Source organism: Macaca fascicularis, chromosome 10 (assembly GCF_037993035.2).
Source record: "Macaca fascicularis isolate 582-1 chromosome 10, T2T-MFA8v1.1".
In the NCBI taxonomy this organism is placed as follows: Eukaryota; Metazoa; Chordata; class Mammalia; order Primates; family Cercopithecidae; genus Macaca; species Macaca fascicularis.
Window position 1 is genome coordinate 83,421,729 of NC_088384.1, and position 21,413 is coordinate 83,443,141.

General features: G+C 53.1%; 1 protein-coding gene and 1 long non-coding RNA gene across 3 annotated transcripts in view; one reads left to right on the forward strand and one right to left on the reverse strand.

Moving 5' to 3' along the window:
- LOC135965609 (uncharacterized) overlaps positions 1–5,679 on the forward strand; it is a 32,100-nt gene extending 26,421 nt beyond the window's left edge. Inside the window, exon 2 of the long non-coding RNA XR_012419176.1 lies at positions 4,334–5,679. This is a non-coding gene — a long non-coding RNA (uncharacterized lncRNA). The remainder of the gene's footprint in view (positions 1–4,333) is intronic.
- On the reverse strand, positions 967–21,200 carry MAVS (mitochondrial antiviral signaling protein). Of its 2 annotated transcripts, XM_065522806.2 has the most exons (7): positions 21,141–21,200; positions 13,576–13,759; positions 10,196–10,370; positions 6,780–6,952; positions 5,870–6,029; positions 3,500–4,035; positions 967–2,613 (listed from the first exon to the last, which is right to left on the reverse strand). In XM_065522806.2, exons 2-7 carry the CDS (start codon positions 13,690–13,692, stop codon positions 2,149–2,151), a joined length of 1,626 nt encoding a protein of 541 aa, XP_065378878.1. In that variant the 5' UTR covers positions 13,693–13,759; positions 21,141–21,200; the 3' UTR covers positions 967–2,148. The 2 variants fall into 2 exon arrangements, with proteins under 2 accessions (XP_065378878.1, XP_065378879.1); XM_065522807.2 differs by lacking the exon at positions 13,576–13,759.
- Between the last annotated feature and the right edge of the window lie 213 nt (positions 21,201–21,413).

Below are 21,413 nucleotides of genomic sequence, written 5' to 3' on the forward strand. Positions count from 1 at the left end.
TACTTATACATAAATTGTTAACTGACCTGCCCAGCATGGGTACATAACTGGGGTTTAGGGTGGGGGGACAGAGGGCTTTTTAAGATTGGTGGTGAGGGATGGGGAGTAGTACAGACAGCTTGGGTAGGGTCCACTCCTGGTTTCATGGTGTAGGTTGCTGGACTTGGAGCATGGGACGAAGAGATGTTCAGAGATAGAGGTCATTAGGTTGCTGAACTCTCCTAGGGCAGTGGAGTGAAAAGGATGTAGCAGCCAAGGCAGAGTGTAGATGCCTGGAGGCTGACAGCTTGGGGAGGGGCCAGAGTGAGCCCCACCCCCGATGGCTCTAGTTCTTGTCCCTTGCAGAGCTCAGAAATGGAGGTGGCTCCTGTGCCTTGTCCAGCAATGGCTGCCTGAAAATAACCCACAAGGATACCCTCAATCTACTCCAATGTGTTTCTGGTGTTATTGTAGCTAATCTCCCCACCAGTGGGTGAACTTGGGATGGGGGAACCTGGCTGCTGGGAGTGGAAACACCCTAGAGCCTCCACCCTGTACGGCTGCCCAGTGGACACACCTCTCTCCCCAGCAATTTCTCAAGGCACAAGATAAAGTAAGGGGCAAATGCAAAGATAAAGCTGTGAGGCAGGAGGGTCTGAGTCTGCCTCTAAAGGAGTAGCCAAGGCTCCTGTTTCTCTGCATTTTTTTTTTTTTTTCTTGAGACAGGGTCTCACTCTGTCACCCAGGTTGGAGTGCGGTGGCACGATCCTAGCTCACTGCAGCTTCAAGCTTCTGGGCTCAAGTGATCCTCCCACCTCAGCCTCCCAAGTAGCTAAGACGACAGATGCACCAGCACACCTGGCTAATTTTTTAAACTTTTTTGTAGAGATGGGGCCCTGTTGCCCACCACGCCTGGCCCCTCAACACTTAATAGTGATAATAACACAATTCTAACCCTTGGTAAATGCCAGGACTTATCCTGAAATCTACATCGATAAACTCCTTTAATCCTCACAACACTGGGAAATACATATATGTTCTCATCCTCCTTTTACAGGTGAGAAAACTAAGGCACAGACAGATAAATCCCTTGCCCAAGGTCACAGAGCTGGTGAGAGGCAGGGCAGGATGCAGGCCTAGGCTGCCTGTGCTGCAGAGCTGCACCCTGGACCACTGTGCACTCTGCCTCTCATGCCCTCAGCTCTACTAGGTTGGGCAGGAGAGAGGTGGGAGAAGCAGTTAGTGGCTACTTGCTCTGGGCCAGGCACTTGGCAAACACCTATAGGTTCAATCTCAGAACCACCCAGTGAAGAATGAGCCAGATACTCACTGTCCACGTGGAGAAGCAAAACCAGAAGTCTGACATCCGCCAAAGCCACACAGCCCAGGAAGTGAGGGAGCTGAAATCCAAACCTCTGCCTGAGCTCTGCCCGCCAGGTGTCTCCTCCCCAGCCCACGTAGGGAGCTGAAGAGAATGAAGACCAGAGGGGAGGGAAAGAGGAGGCTAGAGAGGAGCTCCAGAGGTCTTCCTCAGGCCTGGCACCTGCCCCTGGCTTCTCTGAGGTCCACAGGAACCTCCAGACCTTCCCAGGATTGCCCAGCAGGGGAGGGGACCCAGTGGGGCAGGAACCCAAGGCAGTTGGGCTCCTGGAGAGCAGCCACCCTGCCGCTCCTGCCTGCCTCAGTGCAACGGTCTCAGGCTGGGCTGCCAGGGTGGGAGCCAGGTCTTGTGGAGTCGCCCACACACCACACACCTGCCCTGAGGCCTTCGGGGACCAATGCAACAGGAGAAGCATTCCCAAGCACCGTGTGCTCCAGTGATCCCTCCTGATCCACCTGGGCCAACGGGGCTGAGGCCTGGAGGAGGAAGCTCCTCTGGAGGACATGGATGATAACCTAGATTGCCAGTGGGGAAGGTCTGGAGCACTGGGGGCAGCCCAGGACCCAGAAAGCCAAGGACGGGGACCCACACAGGGCACAGTGGGAACAGAGATGCTGCTCTAAGGACTTGGTTCAGCCAAAGCACGTCCTGCAGGCAGGCCTGCAGTCCCTTAGCTCCCTCTGACCCAGCCTCCACCATCCCCAAGAAATGGACAAGGGGCTTTGGAGAGGGGCAAGTTGTACTGCAGGAATGGAGCAGATGAGTGGTGGGAAGGGCCCAGGGCTTCACTAGTGCAGGCGCCGCCGGTACATCGCCACCAGGAGTGTGACTACCAGCACCCCTGCCACAGCCGCCTGGAGCCACAGAGCCCCAGGTGAGGGCCTGTGGCATGGCCCCTCCCTCTCCTGGAACTTCTGGTCGATGTGTGGCCTGGGGCCACCCTGCGGGTCCGCAGGTGGCCCAGGGTTGCCCTCCATGAGCTGGATGCTGGGGTTCTCAGCCACGTGGATCCCAAAGGTGCCCTCGGACTTGTACTCATTCTCCTCTGGGCCACGGCAGGGCCCCATGCCCAGGGAGGTGCTGGCACTGATGGCAAGATCCTCAGAGCAGCCTGAGAACTGGCTGTCTGCCTGGGATACCAGTATGCCAGGCTTACTCAGCTCCGACTCAAAGCCCCCATTCTCAGAGCTGCTGTCTAGCCAGGCTGAGCGGCCTCCAGCGGCGCCTGCAGGTGTTGGAGCTGCTGAGGTCTCCTGGGAAAGAAAGGAGAGCACTGGAAGGGACTGGGGTTGGCAGGGAGACGAGCCTAGTGGGGCGGTGCCATTCCCAGGCCAGGGCATGAAATAGCACTCCAACCCCTCAATTCCCAGTCCATAATGCCCCTAGGCCACCTTTTCTTGGAGCAGTGGGGGAAGAGGGGACCAAGGACCTGCATCAGTGGTGGACTCCTCCAGGGCAGCCTTTTCCTATTCCCTGGCCTGCCTGTGAGCTCATGCCCACCTGGAAGCCCTTGGTAGGGCAGGGCCCCATCCTGCACTGACATCCTGCCTGGGCCTGAGAACTAGAGAGCAGCCACAGGGTCAGAGGCCTGGCCATGTGCCCATAGGGCCATATGGACTTGGCTCCTCCCAGCAGACAGCCACAGCTAGAGTCAGATGTGAGGCTTGGAGCAGGCAACAATGGGGGGCTGCTGGGTCATAGTGGCTGCTCAGGTGGGACTGCGTTCTGTAAAGCCTGGCCATGGAGGGGCACGCCGGGCATCCTAGTGGCGAAGAGCAAGGCAAGAGGCAGATGGGCCACCGTGCTGTCCCCCTCACTGCTTCCTTATATTCTAAATGGCACTGTTCGGCTTCACTAGGAGCTACGAGCCTTAAATGAACTTATGCACCTGACCAGTGGGTGCCCCCTGTGGCTGACCCTCCTGAGATGTCCAGACTTAGGAGCTCTAATGACTGTTCCTCCTGGAGAACATGGTGTGGGGCCTACATGAGGCTGGTTCTGTATACCTGCAAGGAGAGGCCATAGAGCAGCCCAGGCTGGAGACAATGCAGACTGGAAAGGGGCCAAGGCTGGGGCCAGGTGGGCAAGCTCTCCCAGGGGAAGGGGCGTGGATCCCTGCCAGGAGGTGCAAGGACTTACCTCAGTTCTGCTGCTCCTGTCAGTGGGGACTGTGCTGGCAGACACCTTGGTGCGCACCATGCTAGCAGGCACTTTGGATGGCACCATGCCAGCACGGGTTGAGTTGATGGGCAATTTGGATGGTGCTGGATTGGTGAACACAGAAGGCACTGTACCAGGGGGCTTTGAGCTAGTTGGCAACTTGGAGGGCACTGTGCTGGCAGATGCTGGGTTGGCAGGCACTTTCGGGGCCACTGTGTTCACAGGCATCAAGGTGGTAGGCACTTTGGAGGGCAGAGAGTTGGCAGGTGCCTCTGCCCCACTGGAGCAGATGATAGGCTCAGCCTGGTCACTCTCTGCACCCTGTTCACCCTCTGCAGCCCCTGCAGAGGCCAAGCCAGGGGATGAGGAGGAGGAGGAGGACGAGGTGCCAGTAGATACAACTGACCCTGCAGGTCCAGGCAAGCGGCTTGCCCTGGGGGTGGAACGGGCCAGGGGCTGGAAGGAGACAGATGGAGACACAGGCCCACGGGATGGTATGAGGCTGGAGGTTGCACCTGCAGGTGGCAAAACACAAGTGGAAACACAGACCCAAAGACCGTTACCTTGAGGCCTGGAGAAGGGTCCCTCTGCCCCAGGTTTCATGGTCCCTACTGTGTCTAGGCCTCCAAATCTCCTGCCCTTGAAGGAGATGCCACAGTCCCTTTAGTCACTGTTTCCTGGCCTGAAAGCCCAACAGCTGCCCTCAGTCCTTGACCTGTAGCCCCAGGTCTGTCCTGGCACACAGTGAAATGGTACCTAGGAACTTGAAGATCATTATTAATTATTCTCTCCGCTTTTTCCTCTCCCACCTAGGAAACCTCCCCTCTCCTGTGTCCACTTTTTCTACCTTGACCTTAGCCTCATGGAATCCTGAACACTTCCCCCATTGCTGTCCCTCTCCGACCACCACGAGTGGAAGCAGTCGTGGATCAGGGTGAGGGGTGGCAGGACGGCGCATGCAGAATGGCTCATACCAGCCAAGAGGGCTGGCCATCCCAGAGGCTTGGGAAGAGAGGCAACAGGGACAAAGCCACCCCTGGGAGGCTGCCTGACCTGGGTCGGGGAAGCAGGGGATAGCAGGTAGTGATGGTCTATAAAGGCAGTTGCAGCAGGACTCTCCACGGAACTCGGAATGCACATGCCAAGCCCCACAGCTGGCAAAAGTCAGGGTGATTCTGATGTACACCTCCCCCACGGCAATCTAATACCACAGAATCTCATGGGACCTGTGTCTACAAACATACTGAAACCTAAGTGCCCTCTGCCTGCATGGTCTACAGCAACTCCTGAAAGGCATCCCATGGCCAGATGACACTACAAAGCATAGACAGGTGCTTGGAGCAGTTTGGGGATGACAAAAGTACTAAGATGACGTCTCCCAGCCTTTAACTGCTCATTGTCTTGTGGCTGTCCCAGGGCACTGAGGGCTGACTGGGCACCAGCATCATGTGGAACAGTTTGGGAAGTAGGAAAGAGACATGCTAGCCTGAGAGGTCCAGATGGACAACTATATATTTCTGAGGGGGAGCACTGAGGTCTGGAGTTGGGTCCAGGCCACTGGATGATGAAGAAGTCTGGGAACTGAGAAGTTTTCATGATTCACTGGGAACTGGAGATCTCTGCAGTAAGGCAGTGCCTAAAGGCTCCCCTGCCAACAGCTGATGCAGCCCTGCACTGTCCCTTGCCCACCGCCCTCCAGGCCCTGGCTGATCCCCACAGTCCCTTTGGCAGAGGGCAGAAATGGCCCGACTTATCTCACTTACCTCCACCTAGCCTCTTTGCACTGTGCCTGTCAGTCCTCCCCTCTAGGGAGGGAGTCTATTTCCCTACTCCTTGAATCTAGGCTGGCCTTATCACTTGCTTTTGCCTACAGAATGGGGCATGGGGGACACTGTGCCAGTTTTGAGCCCTCTCTCTCTGGGAACTCTGCCCAGCTGCCATGATGGGTTTGTGTGCTGGAGGATGAGAGACCACATAGAAGAGAACCAAGGTGCAAGGCCAACAGCCAGAGGCAGAACTTATGTATATATCAGTGAGTACTTGAGAGGAAATTCAGTCAAGACCAGAAGAAGTGCCCAGGTAGGTAGCCCAAATGCCTGACCCACAGGATCATATGCTAAATAAATGGCTATATTTTAAGCTACTGAAAAAAAACAAAATTGGAAAACTGTATTTGTTACACAGCAAATGCTAACTGATACACCCGCTAAGGAACTGGTTTGCTTCCTGGGTTGAACTCCCTTTATTCCCACCTTGTCTCCTGTTCAAGGAAGCCAGAGGGGCAACTCTTAATTCTCACCTTCACTTGAGAGATCAGAAGGACCCTATAATTCCAGATTCCATGCATACCTGCTGTGTGGGTACTGCCCAGTTCTGTGTCCTGCTCCTGATGCCCGCTGGAGGTCAGAGGGCTGAGGGCTGCCAGGTCAGAGGAGGGCTCCAGGGGGCCACCATCTGGACTCCTTGGGATGACTCTGGGGTTGAGTGTCTGTGGGGCTTGCTCTGAACTCTGCAAGAGGGAAAATATGATTAAGGCAGTTGCCTCTCCCAAGAGCTTTCAAAGGGCAGCTTGTGCTCTTGGGGCATCTCCTATAGGTCTCAGCCCACACCATGGAGCACAGGAGCCAAGGGAGCCCTTTTCTGGGTTCTGGTAATTCCCAGACCCTCTGTCCACAGGTGTCCTTGCATCTACCTCACAGAAAACACAGCATCGCCGGGCGCAGTGGCTTACGCCTCTAATCCCAGCACTTTGGGAGGCAAAGGTGGGCAGATCACCTGAGGTCAGGAGTTCGAGACCAGTCTGGCTGACATGGCAGAATGCCATCTCTACAAAAACTACAAAAATTAGCTGGGCATGGTGGTGGATGCCTGTAATCCCAGCTACTCCGGAGGCTGAGGCAGGAGAATGACCTGAACCCAGGAGGCAGAGGTAGCAGTAAGCCAAGATCGCTCCACTGCACTCCCGCCTGGGCGACAGAATGAGACGCTGTCTCAAAAAAGATAAAATGAAATAAAATAAAAACTGTGCTCTCCCAGCTGGTTGGTGACAGAGGATTAGGGCTGCCACAGGGTAAAGACGTGGTCAGCAGTCTGGAAGCTGGTCTGGGGCAGATTGCCACTAAGGAAGCCCTGGGATTCTGAGCAGAGATTAGGCGTGAATTATAGGGGACAGGAGAGGGTTTCTGGAAGGCTCAGTGGGCAGAAGTAGGCAGATAGGAACACAAAAGCAGGTGGCTCAAGGTGTCCTGTGAGGACAGACCTCTCCTGGGGAGTCTGGCGCCTGGGTCTCCTGGACAGGCATGGGGTAACTTGGCTCCTTCTCTCTGTAGCCGTTGTAGGGGATACTGTGGGTCGCAGCAGGTGTGGGAGGCCCTGGCCCCTCAGCAGGAAGTGACGGTGGCTCCAGTGGGTCTGGGGGACGGTCCGAGGTCCCTGGAGGACAAAGATGTAGTGATATCAAGAAGGAATCTGGGCTAGGCATAGTGGCTCATGCCTGTAATCCCAGCACTTTGGGAGGCCAAGGCGGGCGGATCACAAGGTCAGGAGATCGAGACCATCCTGGCTAACATGGTGAAACCCTGTCTCTACTAAAAATACAAAATTATTAGCCAGGTGTGGTGGCGGGCACCTGCAGTCCCAGCTACTCAGGCTGAGGCAGGAGAATGGCATGAACCCGGGAGGCGGAGCTTGCAGTGAGCCCAGATCGCACCACTACACTCCAGCCTGGGCGACAGAGTGAGACTCCGACTCAAAAAAAAAAAGGAATCAGGAGCTGGGCATAGTGGCTCATGCCTGTAATCCCAGGATTTGGGGAGGCCAAGGCAGGTGGATTAGGAGGTCAGGAGTTCAAGACCAGCCTGGCCAATATAGTGAAACCCCATCTCTACTAAAAATACAAAAATTAGCAAGGCATGGTGGCATGCATCTGTAATCCCAGCTACTCGGGAGGCTGAGGCAGGAGAATTGCTTGAACCTGGGAGGCGGAGGTTGCAGTGAGCTGAGATCGCACCACTGCACTCCAGCCTGGGCAACAGAGCAAGACTCCGTCTTGGGAGAAAAAAAAAAAAAACCAGATGCGGTGGCTCATGCCTGTAATCCCAGCACTTTGGGAGGTCAAGGTTGGCGGATCACCTGAGGTCGGGAGTTCGAGACCAGCCTGACCAACATGGAGAAACCCCATCTCTACTAAAAATAACAAAATTAGCCAGGCGTGGAGGCGCATGCCTGTAATCCCAGCTACTCGGGAGGCTGAGGCAGGAAAATTGCTTGAACCCAGGAGGTGAAGGTTGCCATGAGCCGAGATTGCACCATTGCACTCCAGCCTGGGCAACAAGAGCGAGACTCTATCTCAAAAGAAAAAAAAAAAAAAAAAGAAAGGAATCAGGGACTACAGCGAGGCTGAGGAAGGAGAACCACTTGAACCCAGGAGGCAGAGGTTGCAGTGAGCCAAAGTCACGCCACTGCACTCCAGCCTGGGCAACTGAGCAAGACTCTGTCTCAAAAAAAAAAGAAAAAAGAAGGAATTGGGGGTTCTCCTCATGATGAAAGAGGCTTGGGTGCTCTTGGGTATACCCCCCGCCCCAGCCATAGGTCCAAAAGCTGTTCTGATGTGGGTCCACTCCTCAAGAGTGACAAGCATCACTTGGCAAGGGGGCAAGAGTGGGAGGGAGACAGCAGTTGGAGGACAAGGTAGCAAGGAAGGAGGGGGAGTGTGGAGGAGGCCTCGTAGGCCTCTAGCCACCCACACCATGTCAGCAGTCACTCTTCTCTGTCCCCAGGCATCCTGGGACCCAGTGGCTTTCTCCTCCCCATGACTGTCATTGCTCACTGACCCCTGCCCTGATGCTGCTGCCTCAGCCCCTCCCCTTTGCCACCACCCCTCATCAGGCCCTACCACAGCCATTGTATTGTATTCAGGGGGTCACTATTTTTTTCTTTTTTTTTTTTTTTTTTTTTTTTGAGGCGGAGTCTCAGTGTTGTCCAGGCTGGAGTACAATGGCACAATCTCAGTTCACTGCAACCTCCACCTCCCCAGTTTAAGCAATTCTCCTGCCTCAGCCTCCCAAGTAGCTGGGATTACAGGCTTGCACCACCACGCCCAGCTAATTTTTTTGTATTTTTAGTAGAGATGGGGTTTCACCATATTGGCCAGGCTGGTCTCGAACTCCTGACCTTGTGATCTGCCTGCCTTGGCCTCCCAAAGTGCTGGGATTACAGGTGTGAGCCACTGCACCCAGCGAGGGGAATCACTATTAATCTCCACACATGAAGAGTCACATTTAAAAAGAAGGAAGGAAAAACAGGAAGAGAGTAGGGGAGGAAGGGAGGGAGGCAGGGAGGAAAAGCGAGGAAGAGAAAAAGGAAAGAAAAGTAAGCATGAGAGCCAGACGCGGTGGCTCACACCTATGATCCCAGCACTCTGGGAGGCCGATCGCTTCAGCCCAGGAGTTCGAGACCAGCCTGGGCAACATAGTGAGACCTCATCTCTAAAAAAAATTTAAAAATTAGCCAGGTATAGTTGCCCATGCCTGTAGTCCCAGCTACTCTGGAGGCTGAGGTAGAAGGATCACTTGAGCCCAGGAGGTCAAGGCTGCAGTGAGCTATGATTATACCACTGCACTCCAGCCTGGGTGACAGAGCAAGACTCTGTCTCTAAAAGGGGGGAAAAAAAAAAGGAGAAAGAGAAAGAAAAGATAAACATGGATGTCCCACAGCTATAAATGTGACCAGGGTCTCGGGGGTTACCTCTAGTTTGAAATATAAATAGGGCTGGCTTGATTTTTCTTCCCAAGTCTTTTCTTTTTTTTTTTTTTTTTTTTTGAGATGGAGTCTCGCTGTCGCCCAGGCTGGAGTGCAGTGGTGCGATCTTGGCTTACTGCAACCTCTGCCTCCCTGGTTCAAGCAATTCTCCTGCCTCAGCCTCCCGAGTAGCTGGGACAACATGCCCGGCTAATTTTTTGTATTTTTAGTAGAGACAGGGTTTCATCGTTTTAGCCAGGATGGTCTCCATCTCCTGACCTCATGACCTGCCTGCTTCAGCCTCCCAAAGTTCTGGATTACAGGCGTGACACCCCGCGCCCAGCCTCTTCCCATGTCTTGATCTCACTCAGGATCAAACTCAATCTCACCAGATCCCCTCCAAGCACTCAGAGTGGCAGGGACACTGAGAGGGACTTAAGGAATAACTGGGCAGTTGGTAGAGGGCGTTGAAGGCTCTCAAGGTAAACCAGGGGACGGGAAGAGAAGGTGGAGAGAGGGAGGATGAATGAGTAGGTGGGGGAGAAGAAATGAGGAAGGGTGGGAGGCGAACGCTACAGCAATGAAAGTTAGAGGAGACCCCATGTGCTGGGCATACAGGAAGTGCCTAGCCCAGCTCAGTACTCAACACGCATCGTCCTGCGGTATCACCCACTGCAGCCCCCCGCGGCAGATGCTGCCATGAACTTCATTTTACAGAGGAGAGGCCTGAGGCTCAGGGAAATTAAAGGACTTGGCCAAAAGGACACAGCTGGTAAGTGGCTCAGCCTGGATCTACACCCAGGTTTATCCATCGCTTCACAGTGATGAAAAAGAGGATGACAGAGAAAGGCAGGAGGTACAGGGAGAGGGGAAGGGAGAGCAGAGGCCAGGGAGCAGGCCAGGGGTCCAGGAGGAGGGCCAGGGCAGGACACTTACGAGGCTGGTAGCTCTGGTAGACACAGGCCACTTCGTCCGCGAGATCAGCTAGCTCACAGTCCCTCAGCGCCGCAATGAAGGACTCAACCCAGCCGGGCCGCCGCTGAAGGGTACTGAAGAGATGCCAGAGGGTGTCCCGGTTCCCTGAGAGTGTGCAGGTGGCCCGCAGTCGATCCTGGAAGACACAATGCCACTGTCCGGCTCAAGCCAGGCGGCCCCAGCCACTTACCCACCCAGAATGAAGCCACAGCAGGGGGGTGGGGCGCCAAGAAAGCCAGAAGAGCAAGGTGGCCACCTGAAACTGAATCAGAGCCCAGGACAGGGCCAGGTATGGAGTGAGGAAGAGCAATTAGCAGCCACATCAATAAAGGCAGCTGCTGGAAACTGACAATTAAGTATGTCCTGGACTCTCCATTAAGGGCTTTGCATGTATCATCTTATTTAATGCCATTATTATCCCCACTATACTAATAAGGAAACTGAGGCTTAGCAGAAGCAAAGTACTATAGCAAAGATCCTACAATAGTGGGGCAGGAATCCAAACCCAGTTAATCTGATACAAAAGCCTTGGATTTATATGGCCCCCAGGGCAAAAAGAAAGGTTTGGATTAGGAGAGAAGGAAAAGGTAAATAGCAAAAGTATGATGAAAGGGGCAAAAGAAGGAAAGGGAGGGGGCCGACAATAAGAAACAAGGAAGCTGAGAGTGCTGGGGAGATTCTGGGCAGATGACAGTGGCTGCAGTTTTTTTTCTTTTTTCGAGACTGAGTCCCGCTCCGTCGCCCAGGCTGGAGTGCAGTGGCACGATCTCACCTTACTGCAACCTCTGCCTCCTGGGTTCAAGCTATTCTCCTGCCTCGGTCTCCCGAGTAGCTGGGATTATAGGTGCCCACCACCACACCCGGCTAATTTTTTTGTATTTTTAGTAGGGACGTGGTTTCCCCATGTTAGACAGGCTGGTCTCAAACTCCTGACCTCAGGTGATCCGCCCACCTTGGCCTCCCAAAGTGCTGGGATTACAGGCGTGAGCCACTGTGCCCAGCCCTAGAGTTTTTATGTCTATCTGAATTCCCACATTAAAAACAAGCAACCAGATAGCAGAAACAAAAACCCACAGAATCCTGCAGGAGCTAGATTTTTAGAAAAAGGAAAATAGCCAGGCGCGGTAGCTCACACCTGTAATCCCAGCACTTTGGAAGGCCAAGGATCACGAGGTCAGGAGTTCGAGACCAGCCTGACCAACATGGTGAAACCCCGTCTCTACTAAAAATACAAAAATTAGCTGGGCATGGTGGCACGTGCCTGTAATCCCAGCTACTCAGGAGGCTAAAGCAGGAGAATCGCTTGAACCCAGAAGGCAGAGGTTGCGGTAACCCGAGATGGCACCACTGCACTCCAGCCCAGAAGACAGAGCAAGACTCTATCTCAAAAAAAAAAAAAAAAAAAGGCCGGGCACGGTGGCTCAAGCCTGTAATCCCAGCACTTTGGGAGGCTGAGACGGGTGGATCACGAGGTCAGGAGATCGAGACCATCCTGGCTAACACGGTGAAACCCCGTCTCTACTAAAAAATACAAAAAAAAACTAGCCGGGCGAGGTGGCGGGCGCCTGTAGTCCCAGCTACTCGGGAGGCTGAGGCAGGAGAATGGCGTAAACCCGGGAGGCGGAGCTTACAGTGAGCTGAGATCCGGCCACTGCACTCCAGCCTGGGCCACAGAGCGAGACTCCGTCTCAAAAAAAAACAAAAACAAAAACAAAAACAAAACAAAACAAAACAAAATATTGTACCACTGCACTCCAGCCTGAGTGACAAGAGCAAGACTCGGTCTCAAAAATAAAAATAAAGACCAGCCTGGCCAACATGGTGAAACTGTCTCTACTAAAAATACAAAACTAGCTGGGCGTGGTGGCTTATGCCTGTAATCCCAGCACTTTGGGAGGCCAGGCGGGCGGATCATGAGGTCAGGAGATCGAGACCATCCTGGCTAACACGGTGAAACCCAGTCTCTACTAAAAGTACAAAAAATTAGTCGGGCATGGTGGCAGGCGCCTGTAGTCCCAGCTACTCGGGAGGCTGAGGCAGGAGAATGTTGTGAACCCGGGAGGCAGAGCTCGCAGTGAGCCGAGACTGCGCCACTGCACTCTAGCCTGGAACAGAGTGAGACTCCGTCTCAAAAAAAAAAAAAAAAAAATACAAAACTAGCCAGGTGTGGTGCCATGCGCCTGTAACCCCAGCTACTCAGGAGGCTGAGGCGCGAGAATCACTTGAACCCGGGAGGCGGAGGTTGCAGTGAACTGAGATCACACCACTGCACTCCAACCTGGGCAACTGAGTGAGACTCTGTCTCAAAAAAAATTTTTTAAAGAAAATAAAACCCACAGAAAATATTTACTACAAAACAAGATATCCCTATAAACCCCAAAATACAAGAGGGAGGGGCAAACCCCAAACAGACCTGCATACTAACACGATCTGTGTGGGAGGACACCAGAGACAGCAATGGGGCTCCTGAGAAATCTGAGGACAGGAGGCCCCAAAAGAGCCAACAGGTACCCTCTGGAGCACAGGGGTCCAATCTGAGAATAGCAGCTACAACGGGGAGGGGTTGTGCCCGTTTCACCAGCTAGTGAGTGCCAGGGGCCTGCAGCAAGTTCTGTTGGGGCTAGAGCGACCTGGCTCCTGCCTGCTCTCAAACCTGAGTCCCAGCGCTGTGCCTGGACAGGGCCCCATGACAAGGAGAATGGAGTCAAAACTGAGCAGGACAAGGAAGGGCAAGAGAGATGAAGGAAATAGGAGGTTCCAAAAAAAGTGGGCAAGTGGACCAGAGCCAGGAAATCTCAGAGAGCCAGTGCCATGTTTTTGAGCAGTGTACAAAAACAACACAACGGGGAGTTCGGCGAAGTCAGCAATGCCACCCCGAGCCACACTTCATCCAAAAGTTAGAAAAGCAGCAACGGCGCTCACGCCTGTAATCCCAGCACTTTCGGAGGCTGAGGCAGGTGGATCACGAGGTCAAGAGATCGAGACCATCCTGGCCAACATGGGGAAACCCCGTCTCTATTAAAAACACAAAAATTAGCTGGGCGTGGTGGCACACACCTGTAATCCCAGCTACTCGGGAAGCTGAGGCAGGAGAATCACTTGAACCTGGGAGGCGGAGGTTGCAGTGAGCCAAGATCATGCCACTGCACTCCAGCCTGGCGACAGAGTGAGGCTCTGTCTCAAAAAAAAATGAAAAGCAGCAAGGACAAGGAGCAAGACACAGCAAGAGGCAGAAGGAAGGAGCCAGCCCTGGCTTGGGTGAGGAACTAGGATAGGGCTGAGCTTTGAATTCCACAGTCCTGCCCCCAGGCCAGTATCCGGTTGTCACTTCCCTTGCTCACCTGGTCTCTTGCTGTGAGGCAGGGCAGGTAAGGCAGAATCTCTACAACATCCACATTGCAAAAATTGCTGAAATTGCGGCAGATATACTTATAGGTCTTGTCTTCAGCAAACGGCATTGCTGCTCAGATTCTAGAGAGAGGGCTCTGGCCCCGTGAAGGGTGGATGGACTGAGAGGAAACGAGACTGGAAGAAAACAGAATCACACATGACAACAGGGTTGGGAGTGGGGCTGGACAAAAGGCAATTCTTTCTCAACTTTTTGGAATTTTTGTTTTCTTTCATCTTGAATTTCTTCTTCTTTTTCTTCTTTTTTTTTTTTTTTTTTTTTTTTGAGACTGAGTCTCACTCTGTCGCCCAGGCTGGAGTGCAGTGGCGCGATGTTGGCTCACTGCAACCTCTGCCTCCTGGGTTCAATTGACTCTTACCTCAGCCTCCTTCCCCAGTAGCTGGGATTACAGGTGCCCACCACCATGCCCAGCTAATATTTGTATTTTTAGTAGAGATGGGGTTTCACCATGTTGGCAGGCTGGTCACGGACTCCTGACCTCAAGTGATCCACCCGCCTCAGCCTCCCAAGTTTGGAGATTACAGGCGTGAGCCACCACACCCGGCTTTTTTTTCTTTTTCTTTTTCTTTTTTAAGAGACGGGGTCTCAGGCTGGGCACAATGGTTCATGCCTATAATCCCAGCACTTTGGGAGGCCAAGTTGGGGGATTACCTGAGGTTGGGAGTTGGAGACCAGCCTGACCAACATGGAGAAACCCCGTCTCTACTAAAAATACAACAACAACAACAACAACAACAAATTAGCTGGGCATGGTGGTGCATGCCTGTAGTCCCAGCTACTCGGGAGGTTGAGGCAGGAGAATTGCTTGAACCTGGGAGGCAGAGGTTGAGGTGAGCCGAGACCACGCCATTGCACTCCAGCCTGGGCAACAAGAGCGAAACTCCATCTCAAAAACAAACCAACCAACCAAAAAAGAGATGGGGTCTCACTCTGTCACCCAGGTTGGGTGCAGTGGTGCAATCATACTTCACTGCAGCCTCAAATTTCTGGGCTCAAGCAATCCTTCTGCCTCAGCGTCCCAGGTAGCTGGAACTACAAACTTGCGCCACTATGCCCAGCTAATTTTTATATTATTTCTAGAGACAGGGTCTCATGATGTTGCCCAGGCCTCAAGCGATCCTCCTGCCTCAGCCTGTCAAGTAGGTCAGATTACAAGTGCCAGCCAATGTGCCCAGCCATCTTTAATTTATTTTTTTGAGACGGAGTCTTGCACTGTTGCCCAGGCTGGAGTGCAGTGGTGCAATCTCGGCTCACTGCAAGCTCAGCCTCCCGGGTTCACACCATTCTCCTGCCTCAGCCTCCCCAGGAGCTGGGACTACACGCGCTCGCCAACACGCCCAGCTAATTTTTTTTTTTTTTTTTTTTGAGACGGAGTCTTGCTCTGTCACCCAGGCTGGAGTGCAGAGGCGCGGTGTCGGCTTACTGCAAGCTCCGCCTCCCGGGTTCACTCCATTCTCCCGTCTCAGCCTCCCCAGTAGCTGGGACTACAGGCACCCGCCACTACGCCCGGCTAATTTTTTTATATTTTTAGTAGAGACGGGGTTTCACCTGTGTAGCCAGGATGGTCTCGATCTCCTGACCTCGTGATCCACCCACCTCGGCCTCCCAAAGTGCTGGGATTACAGGCGTGAGCCACCGCGCCCGGCCACGCCCAGCTAATTTTTTTGTATTTTTATTGGAGACGGGGTTTCACCGTTTTAGCCAGGATGGTCTCGATCTCCTGACCTCATGATCCGCCCGCCTCGACCTCCCAAAGTGCTGGGATTACAGGCGTAAGCCACTGCGCCCAGCCGCCATCTTTAATTTCTTTAAACATCCTATTTTATTACTGCCTGGGTCTCTCCAAAATTCCTGCAGAAGCCGGGCGCGGTGGCTCACGCCTGTAACCCCAAGACTTTGGGAGGCCGAAGCGGGTGGATTACGAGGTCAGGAGTTTAATTCCAACCTGGCCAAGATGGTGAAACGCCGTCTCTACTAAAAATACAAAAAAATTAGCCGGGCCTGGTGGCGGGTGCCTGCAATCCCAGCTATTGAGGAGGCTGAGGCAGAGAATTGCTTGAACCCAAGAGGTGGAGGTTGCAGTGAGCCGAGATCATGCCACTACACTCCAGCCTGGGTCACAGAGTGAGACTCCATCTCAAAAAAAAATTCCTGCAGAATTTGCTAAAAATGAATTGATGACCACCAGCTACTCAAGAAGCTAGGGCAGGAGGATCGCTTGAGTCCAGGTGTTCAAGGCCAGCCTGGGCAACACCGCGAGACCCTGTCTCTAAAAAAATAAAAATAAAAATAATTGATGACCAAAAAGAATCAGATCCAGAATACCTAGGGCTCATTTCTTCCCTGCAGGGTGGTCAGCACTGGGGAGGTCTGCATGTACCCCTAGCACATGTGGTGGAGGATCTGTATGTGACCCTAGTTTCTGTGCCTATAAATGTCCTGACTCTAAGGCCCTCAAGCTGATAGCAAGAGGGCTATACCTAAACGTGCTGCTGCTTTGGGACACACTGAAAAAATAAAAAGCGAACCCCAACATGATAATACTAGGATCATCCTACTTTGAAGAAGAAATTGAGGTACGCTTGCTAGTTAGTAGAAGAGGAAAGAACTGAGATCTTCAGGTCAGCTTCTTTCCATGACATGGCTGCAGGCCCACCATTAAAGCCTGCTACACATACATTCTGTTTTTTCTTTTTTGAGACAGAGTTCCACTCTTGTTGCCAAGGCTGGTGTACAATGGCTCAATCTCGGCTCACAGCAACCTCCACCTTCCGGGTTCAAGCGATTCTCCTGCCTCGGCCTCCTGAGTAGCTGGAATTACAGGCATGCACCACCACACCTGGTTAATTTTGTGTTTTTAGTAGAGACAGGGTTTCTCCATGTTGGTCACGCTGATCTTAAACTCCTGACCTCAGATGATCTGCCTGCTTTGGCCTCCCAAAGTGCTGGGATTACAGGCATGAGCCACCATGCCCGGCCCACATACATTCTTAAGATAGGAGACTGAGTTCCATGCCTTGAACTCACTGTGTGTCCTGGGCAAGTTAACAGTTTCCAGACTTCCTCACCCTTAAAATGGCTCAGATACCTTGTTTTGACAATACAGTAATTCAGCCTTATAAGCTTTCTTTTTTTTTTTTTTTTGAGACAGAGTCTCCCTGTCACCCAGGCTGGAGTGCAGTGGTGTGATCTCAGCTCACTGCAGCCTCCATCGCCCATTTTCAAGCAATTCTCCTGCCTCAGCCTCCAGAGTAGCTGGGATTACACGCACCCATGATCATGCCTGGCTAATTTGTTTGTTTGTTTGTTTGTTGTTGTTGTTTTTGAGACAGAGTCTCGCTCTGTTGCCCAGGCTGGAGTGCAGTGGCATAATCTCAGCTCACTGCAACCTCTGCTTCTCGGGTTCAAGCAATTCTCCTACCTCAGCCTCCCGAGTAGCTGGGATTATGGGTACACGCCACCATGCCTGGATAATTTTTATATTTTTAGTAGAGATGGGGTTTTGTATGTTTTAATGTTGGCCAGGCCAGTCCTGAACTCCTGACCTCAGGTGATCTGCCCGCCTTGGTCTCCCAAGGTGCTAGGATTACAGGCGCAAGCCAACGCGCCTGGCCAATTTTTGTATTTTTTAATAGAGACAGGGTTTCACCAACGTTGGCCAGGCTGGTCTCAAACTCCTGACCTCAAGTGATCCTCTTGCCTTGGCCTCCCACATTGCTGAGCCACTATGGAAGCTTAATTTTTTTTTCTTTTTTTTTTTTTTTTGAGATGGAGTTTCACTCTTGTTTCCCAGGCTGGAGTGCAATGGTGCGATCTCAGCTCACTGCAACCTCCGCCTCCCGGGTTCAAGTGGTTCTCCTGCCTCAGCCTCCCGAGTAGCTAGGATTACAGGCATGCGCCATCATACCCAGCTAATTTTGTATTTTTAGTAGAGACAGGGTTTCACCATGTTGTTCAGGCTGGTCTCAAACTCCCCACCTCAGGTGATCCGCTCACCTCGGCCTCCCAAAGTGCTGAGATTACAGGCGTGAGCCACCGCGCCTAGCAGCTTAAAAATTTTTAAGTGCCTCAAATATAAGCAATTGCTGCCAGTTGTTTATGTAGGAGTTACCACAATTTGCAATTATAGATGTATTTGCTTGTTACTTTTTTGCCTCCCCCATCAGGGAGTGTTGCAGGGAATAAAAGAGACAAGGTCTATGCCACATCCAATTTATATTCTAATAGGTTGGGACAAATAACAGATCAGTAAATCAACACCCAAATAAGAATTCCAGATAGCAATAAAGGTTCTAAAGAAAATAAAGCAGGTGATGAGACAGAGCCCCTGGAGACAGGCATGCTACTTGAACTAGGGGGTCAAAGAAGCCTTTTTGAACTAGCATTCAGAACACAGTTGAGCCGTTCTCAGGCTCTGAGAAGATTGGTGCTTTAGGCAAAGGGTATGGTAAATGCAAAAATCCTAAAATGGGAATGAGCTTGGCATGTTTGAAGAACAGAAAGCAGGTCAGTGTGGTCTAGGTTAAGAAAGCTAGGGATGGCTGGGTGCAGTGGCTCACGCCTGTAATCTCAGCACTTTGCGAGGCCTAGGTGGGTGGATCACCTGAGCTCAGGAGTTCGAGACCAGCCTCGCCAACATGGTGAAACCCTTTCTTTACTAAAAATACAAAAATTGGCCGGGCGCAGTGGCTCACGCCTGTAATCCCAGCACTTTGGGAGGCCGAGGCGGGCAGATCACGAGGTCAGGAGATCGAGACCATCCTGGCTAACACGGTGAAACCCCATCTCTACTAAAAACTTCAAAAAATTAGCCAGGTGCGGTGGTGGGCGCCTGTAGTCCCAGCTACTCGGGAGGCTGAGGCAGGAGAATGGTGTGAACCCAGGAGGTGGAACTTGCAGTGAGCCGAGATCGCGCCACTGCACTCCAGCCCCGGGACAGAGCGAGACTCCGTCTCAAAAAATAAATAAATAAATAAATAAATAAAAATAAAAATAAAAAAAAATAAAATAAAAATACAAAAATTAGCATAGTGGTGGGTGCCTGTAATCCCAGCTACTCAGGAGGCTGAGGCAGGAGAACTGCTTGAACCCAGGAGGCAGAGGTTGCAGTGAGCCGAAATCGTGCCCATTGCACTCCAGCCTGGGTGACAAGAGCAAAACTCCATCAAAAAAAAAAAAGCAAGCAAGCAAGCTAGGGAAAGGGGCAGAGATTGTCAAGGTCAAGGAGGTGGCAGGGGCCACTCATGTAGAGTGCTATAAGAAAGGACTCTGGGTTTTAGTTGGTGTGAAACAGGGAACCACTGGAAGGTTCTGGCAGGGAAAGAAGAGGATCTGATTTGCGTTAAAGACTTCTCTGGTGGTTGTGAGGACTTTGGAGGGGCCAGGATGAAAACTGGGAGACCAGTCAGGAGGCCACAGCCCAGGAGACAGGATGATTATGGTCAGGATGGGAACCACAGAGATGGAAGGAGGCAGCCAGATTCCTGGTGTTTTGAGGGTGTAGGAGATAAGGGAGAGAAAAGAAGGATGACTCCTTGGGCACTGGATGGATGGAAGGTGCCCTTTTACCAAGCCAAAGAAGCCAGGGGAGGAGCAGTGGCTCAGAAGGAACTCCAGAACTCAGGTCTGAACAAGTGAAGCTTGAGATGCTATTGGATTCCAAGTGGGTTGTCAGGGAGGGAAGGAGACAGGAGAGGACCAAATGGGCATCAGGCAGGCATGAAACCTCTCTCAGGAGGCAGTGCTGCAAGCAGACAGCATCTAAAAGCTGCTGGGCCACCAGACCCTCCTCACAGGGGAAACAGTCTTGTCACTGGCCTCAGAACCTCACATGCACGACTTGCTTTGCCAACCACCAGGCGCTGCTGCATTCCTCCTGGGGCAAGTACTAATGACAGGTCGGGAGAGTCAGGAAGGTGAGGTGGGGGTCCTCTGAGCCTTCAAGAAATAAGCAAAGAACAACTCTGTGGGAGTTAACAGACTCCTTTCTCGGCCAGGCATGGTGGCTCATGCCTGCAATTCCAGCATTTTGGGAGGCCAAGGCGGGCAGATCACTTGAGGTCAGGAGTTTGAGACCAGCCTGGCCAACATGGTGAAACCCAGTCTCTACTAAAAATGCAAAAATTAGCCAGGCATGGTATCAGACACCTGTAATCCCTGCTACTTGGGAAGCTAAGGCATGAGAATCTCTAAACCCAGGAGGCGGAGGTTGCAGTGAGCCCAGATTGGGCCGCTGCGCTCCAGCCTGGGCAAGAGAGTGAGACTCCATTTCAAAAAAAAAAAAAAAAAAGACTCCTTTCTCCTTCCTTTCTCATGGCATCAGCCAGGTACCAGGAGGCAGTCAGATGAAGCACTCTTCTGCATTCCAGCCTAAGCCACAGATGGAGGAGAAGGGACGATGTGGCCCAACCAAAAGGAAAGGAAGCCCACATTTGTTCACATTTATGGAGGGCGCACTGCAGACAGGCACATCCTAAGGTTCTTTCAGTTAAACCTTCCCCAATCCCGTGACAGGGAAAGTGATGCCAAGGTGCACAGCTGGCCAAAGGCTAGCACAGGATTTGAACCCAGAAACTGCTGCCTCACTGTAGCCAGTCATAAACCTTGCAGGGCACAGAGACCCCTGCAGCAAGAGAGACCCACACAGTCACCTGCCTTCAAGCCCAAAGAGGACCCAAGGTCACTTGGTGGAGGGGAGGCTGAGGGTGCACTTGGGAGGAAGCAACATTTAGTACAAACATTAACCCTGCCCTCACATGGCTGCCACAGGCCCCAGGTCGCTGGCTGTCCTCCTAGATATTTTTGAGGCTTCACGGCTTCCATACAGAGAATGCCTTTTTCGTGTTTTTGGTTTGTTTCATTGTTTTCCTGGCACCTCCTTCCCATCTGAGAAGGAAGGAGGTGACAGAGTGTTCCCGATGCAGCAAAGTTTCCGACCTGATTGTCCAGAGGCTCTGAGTGCATCCCGGAAATAAATACCCACCCCCACCAAAGGCACAGGCCTCACAGCCTCGGATCGGATTCCTGGGCGAGACCCAGGTCCGCTGAGGGCGGGGAGGCTGTTCTGAGCTGGTGTCGCCGCCAAGAACTGTCCGGACCCAGGGGAGGGCAGCAGCACTCGACCTCAAGGCGCAACTAGTCGAGGCTCCGCCCCAACTTAGCGTCACCCTGGGCCCGCGGGCGGCAGGAAGAGGTCAGCGGCCGCTGCCCGTCCCCTTCTAGCCCTACTTTTCCCCTAGCCGGAGCAGACGCCCAGCGCGACCCACCCCCTTTTCCCTGGATGCTGGATGCGGCGCCTGGAGCCCTCAATGTTCCCGAACCCCGTGCGCCACAGGGCCGACTCTTCCGGAGCCCCGCGCGCCCTGTCCCCTCCTGGGCCCCCGCGGCCCCAGACCCAGGGCGTCCCGGCGGACTCGGTACTGCCGCTGCAGCCACCTTCCCTAAAGGCGTCCGTGCGTGCTGAGCCGAGAGGACCCATCGCCCGGGCAGCGATCTTACCTCGAGTAGCCCCGACCCTGAGACCTGGCGACCGCCGCCCGGGGCCCAAGACCCCTCCCTCGGCGAGGGGGCGGGGCGGGCAGGGCGCGCGGCTATTGGTCACGTGGAGGGGCAGGGCTACTCGGCCGCGCGTGGTTGGCTGGCGGCGCAGGCCGCGGCGCGGCGGGGGCGGGCACTGGGCCTTGGTTTGCTGGTCGAGAAGCGCTAGGCTGGGCACCGAGAACCGACCTGATTTTCTGCTGAGGGCGCGTAGTCTCGAGCAACTTCCAGGGG

Bases quoted from the DNA above. Each gene is read 5' to 3' on its own strand.
- MAVS (XM_065522806.2), bottom strand. From the start codon at position 13,692: ATGCCGTTTGCTGAAGACAAGACCTATAAGTATATCTGCCGCAATTTC. The intron at 10,371-13,575 runs GTGAGCAAGGGA...TGTGTCTTCCAG, and splicing joins GCCTCACAGCAAGAGACCAG to GATCGACTGCGGGCCACCTG. The intron at 4,036-5,869 runs GTATGCATGGAA...TGCCACCTGCAG, and splicing joins GGGCAGTACCCACACAGCAG to GTGCAACCTCCAGCCTCATA.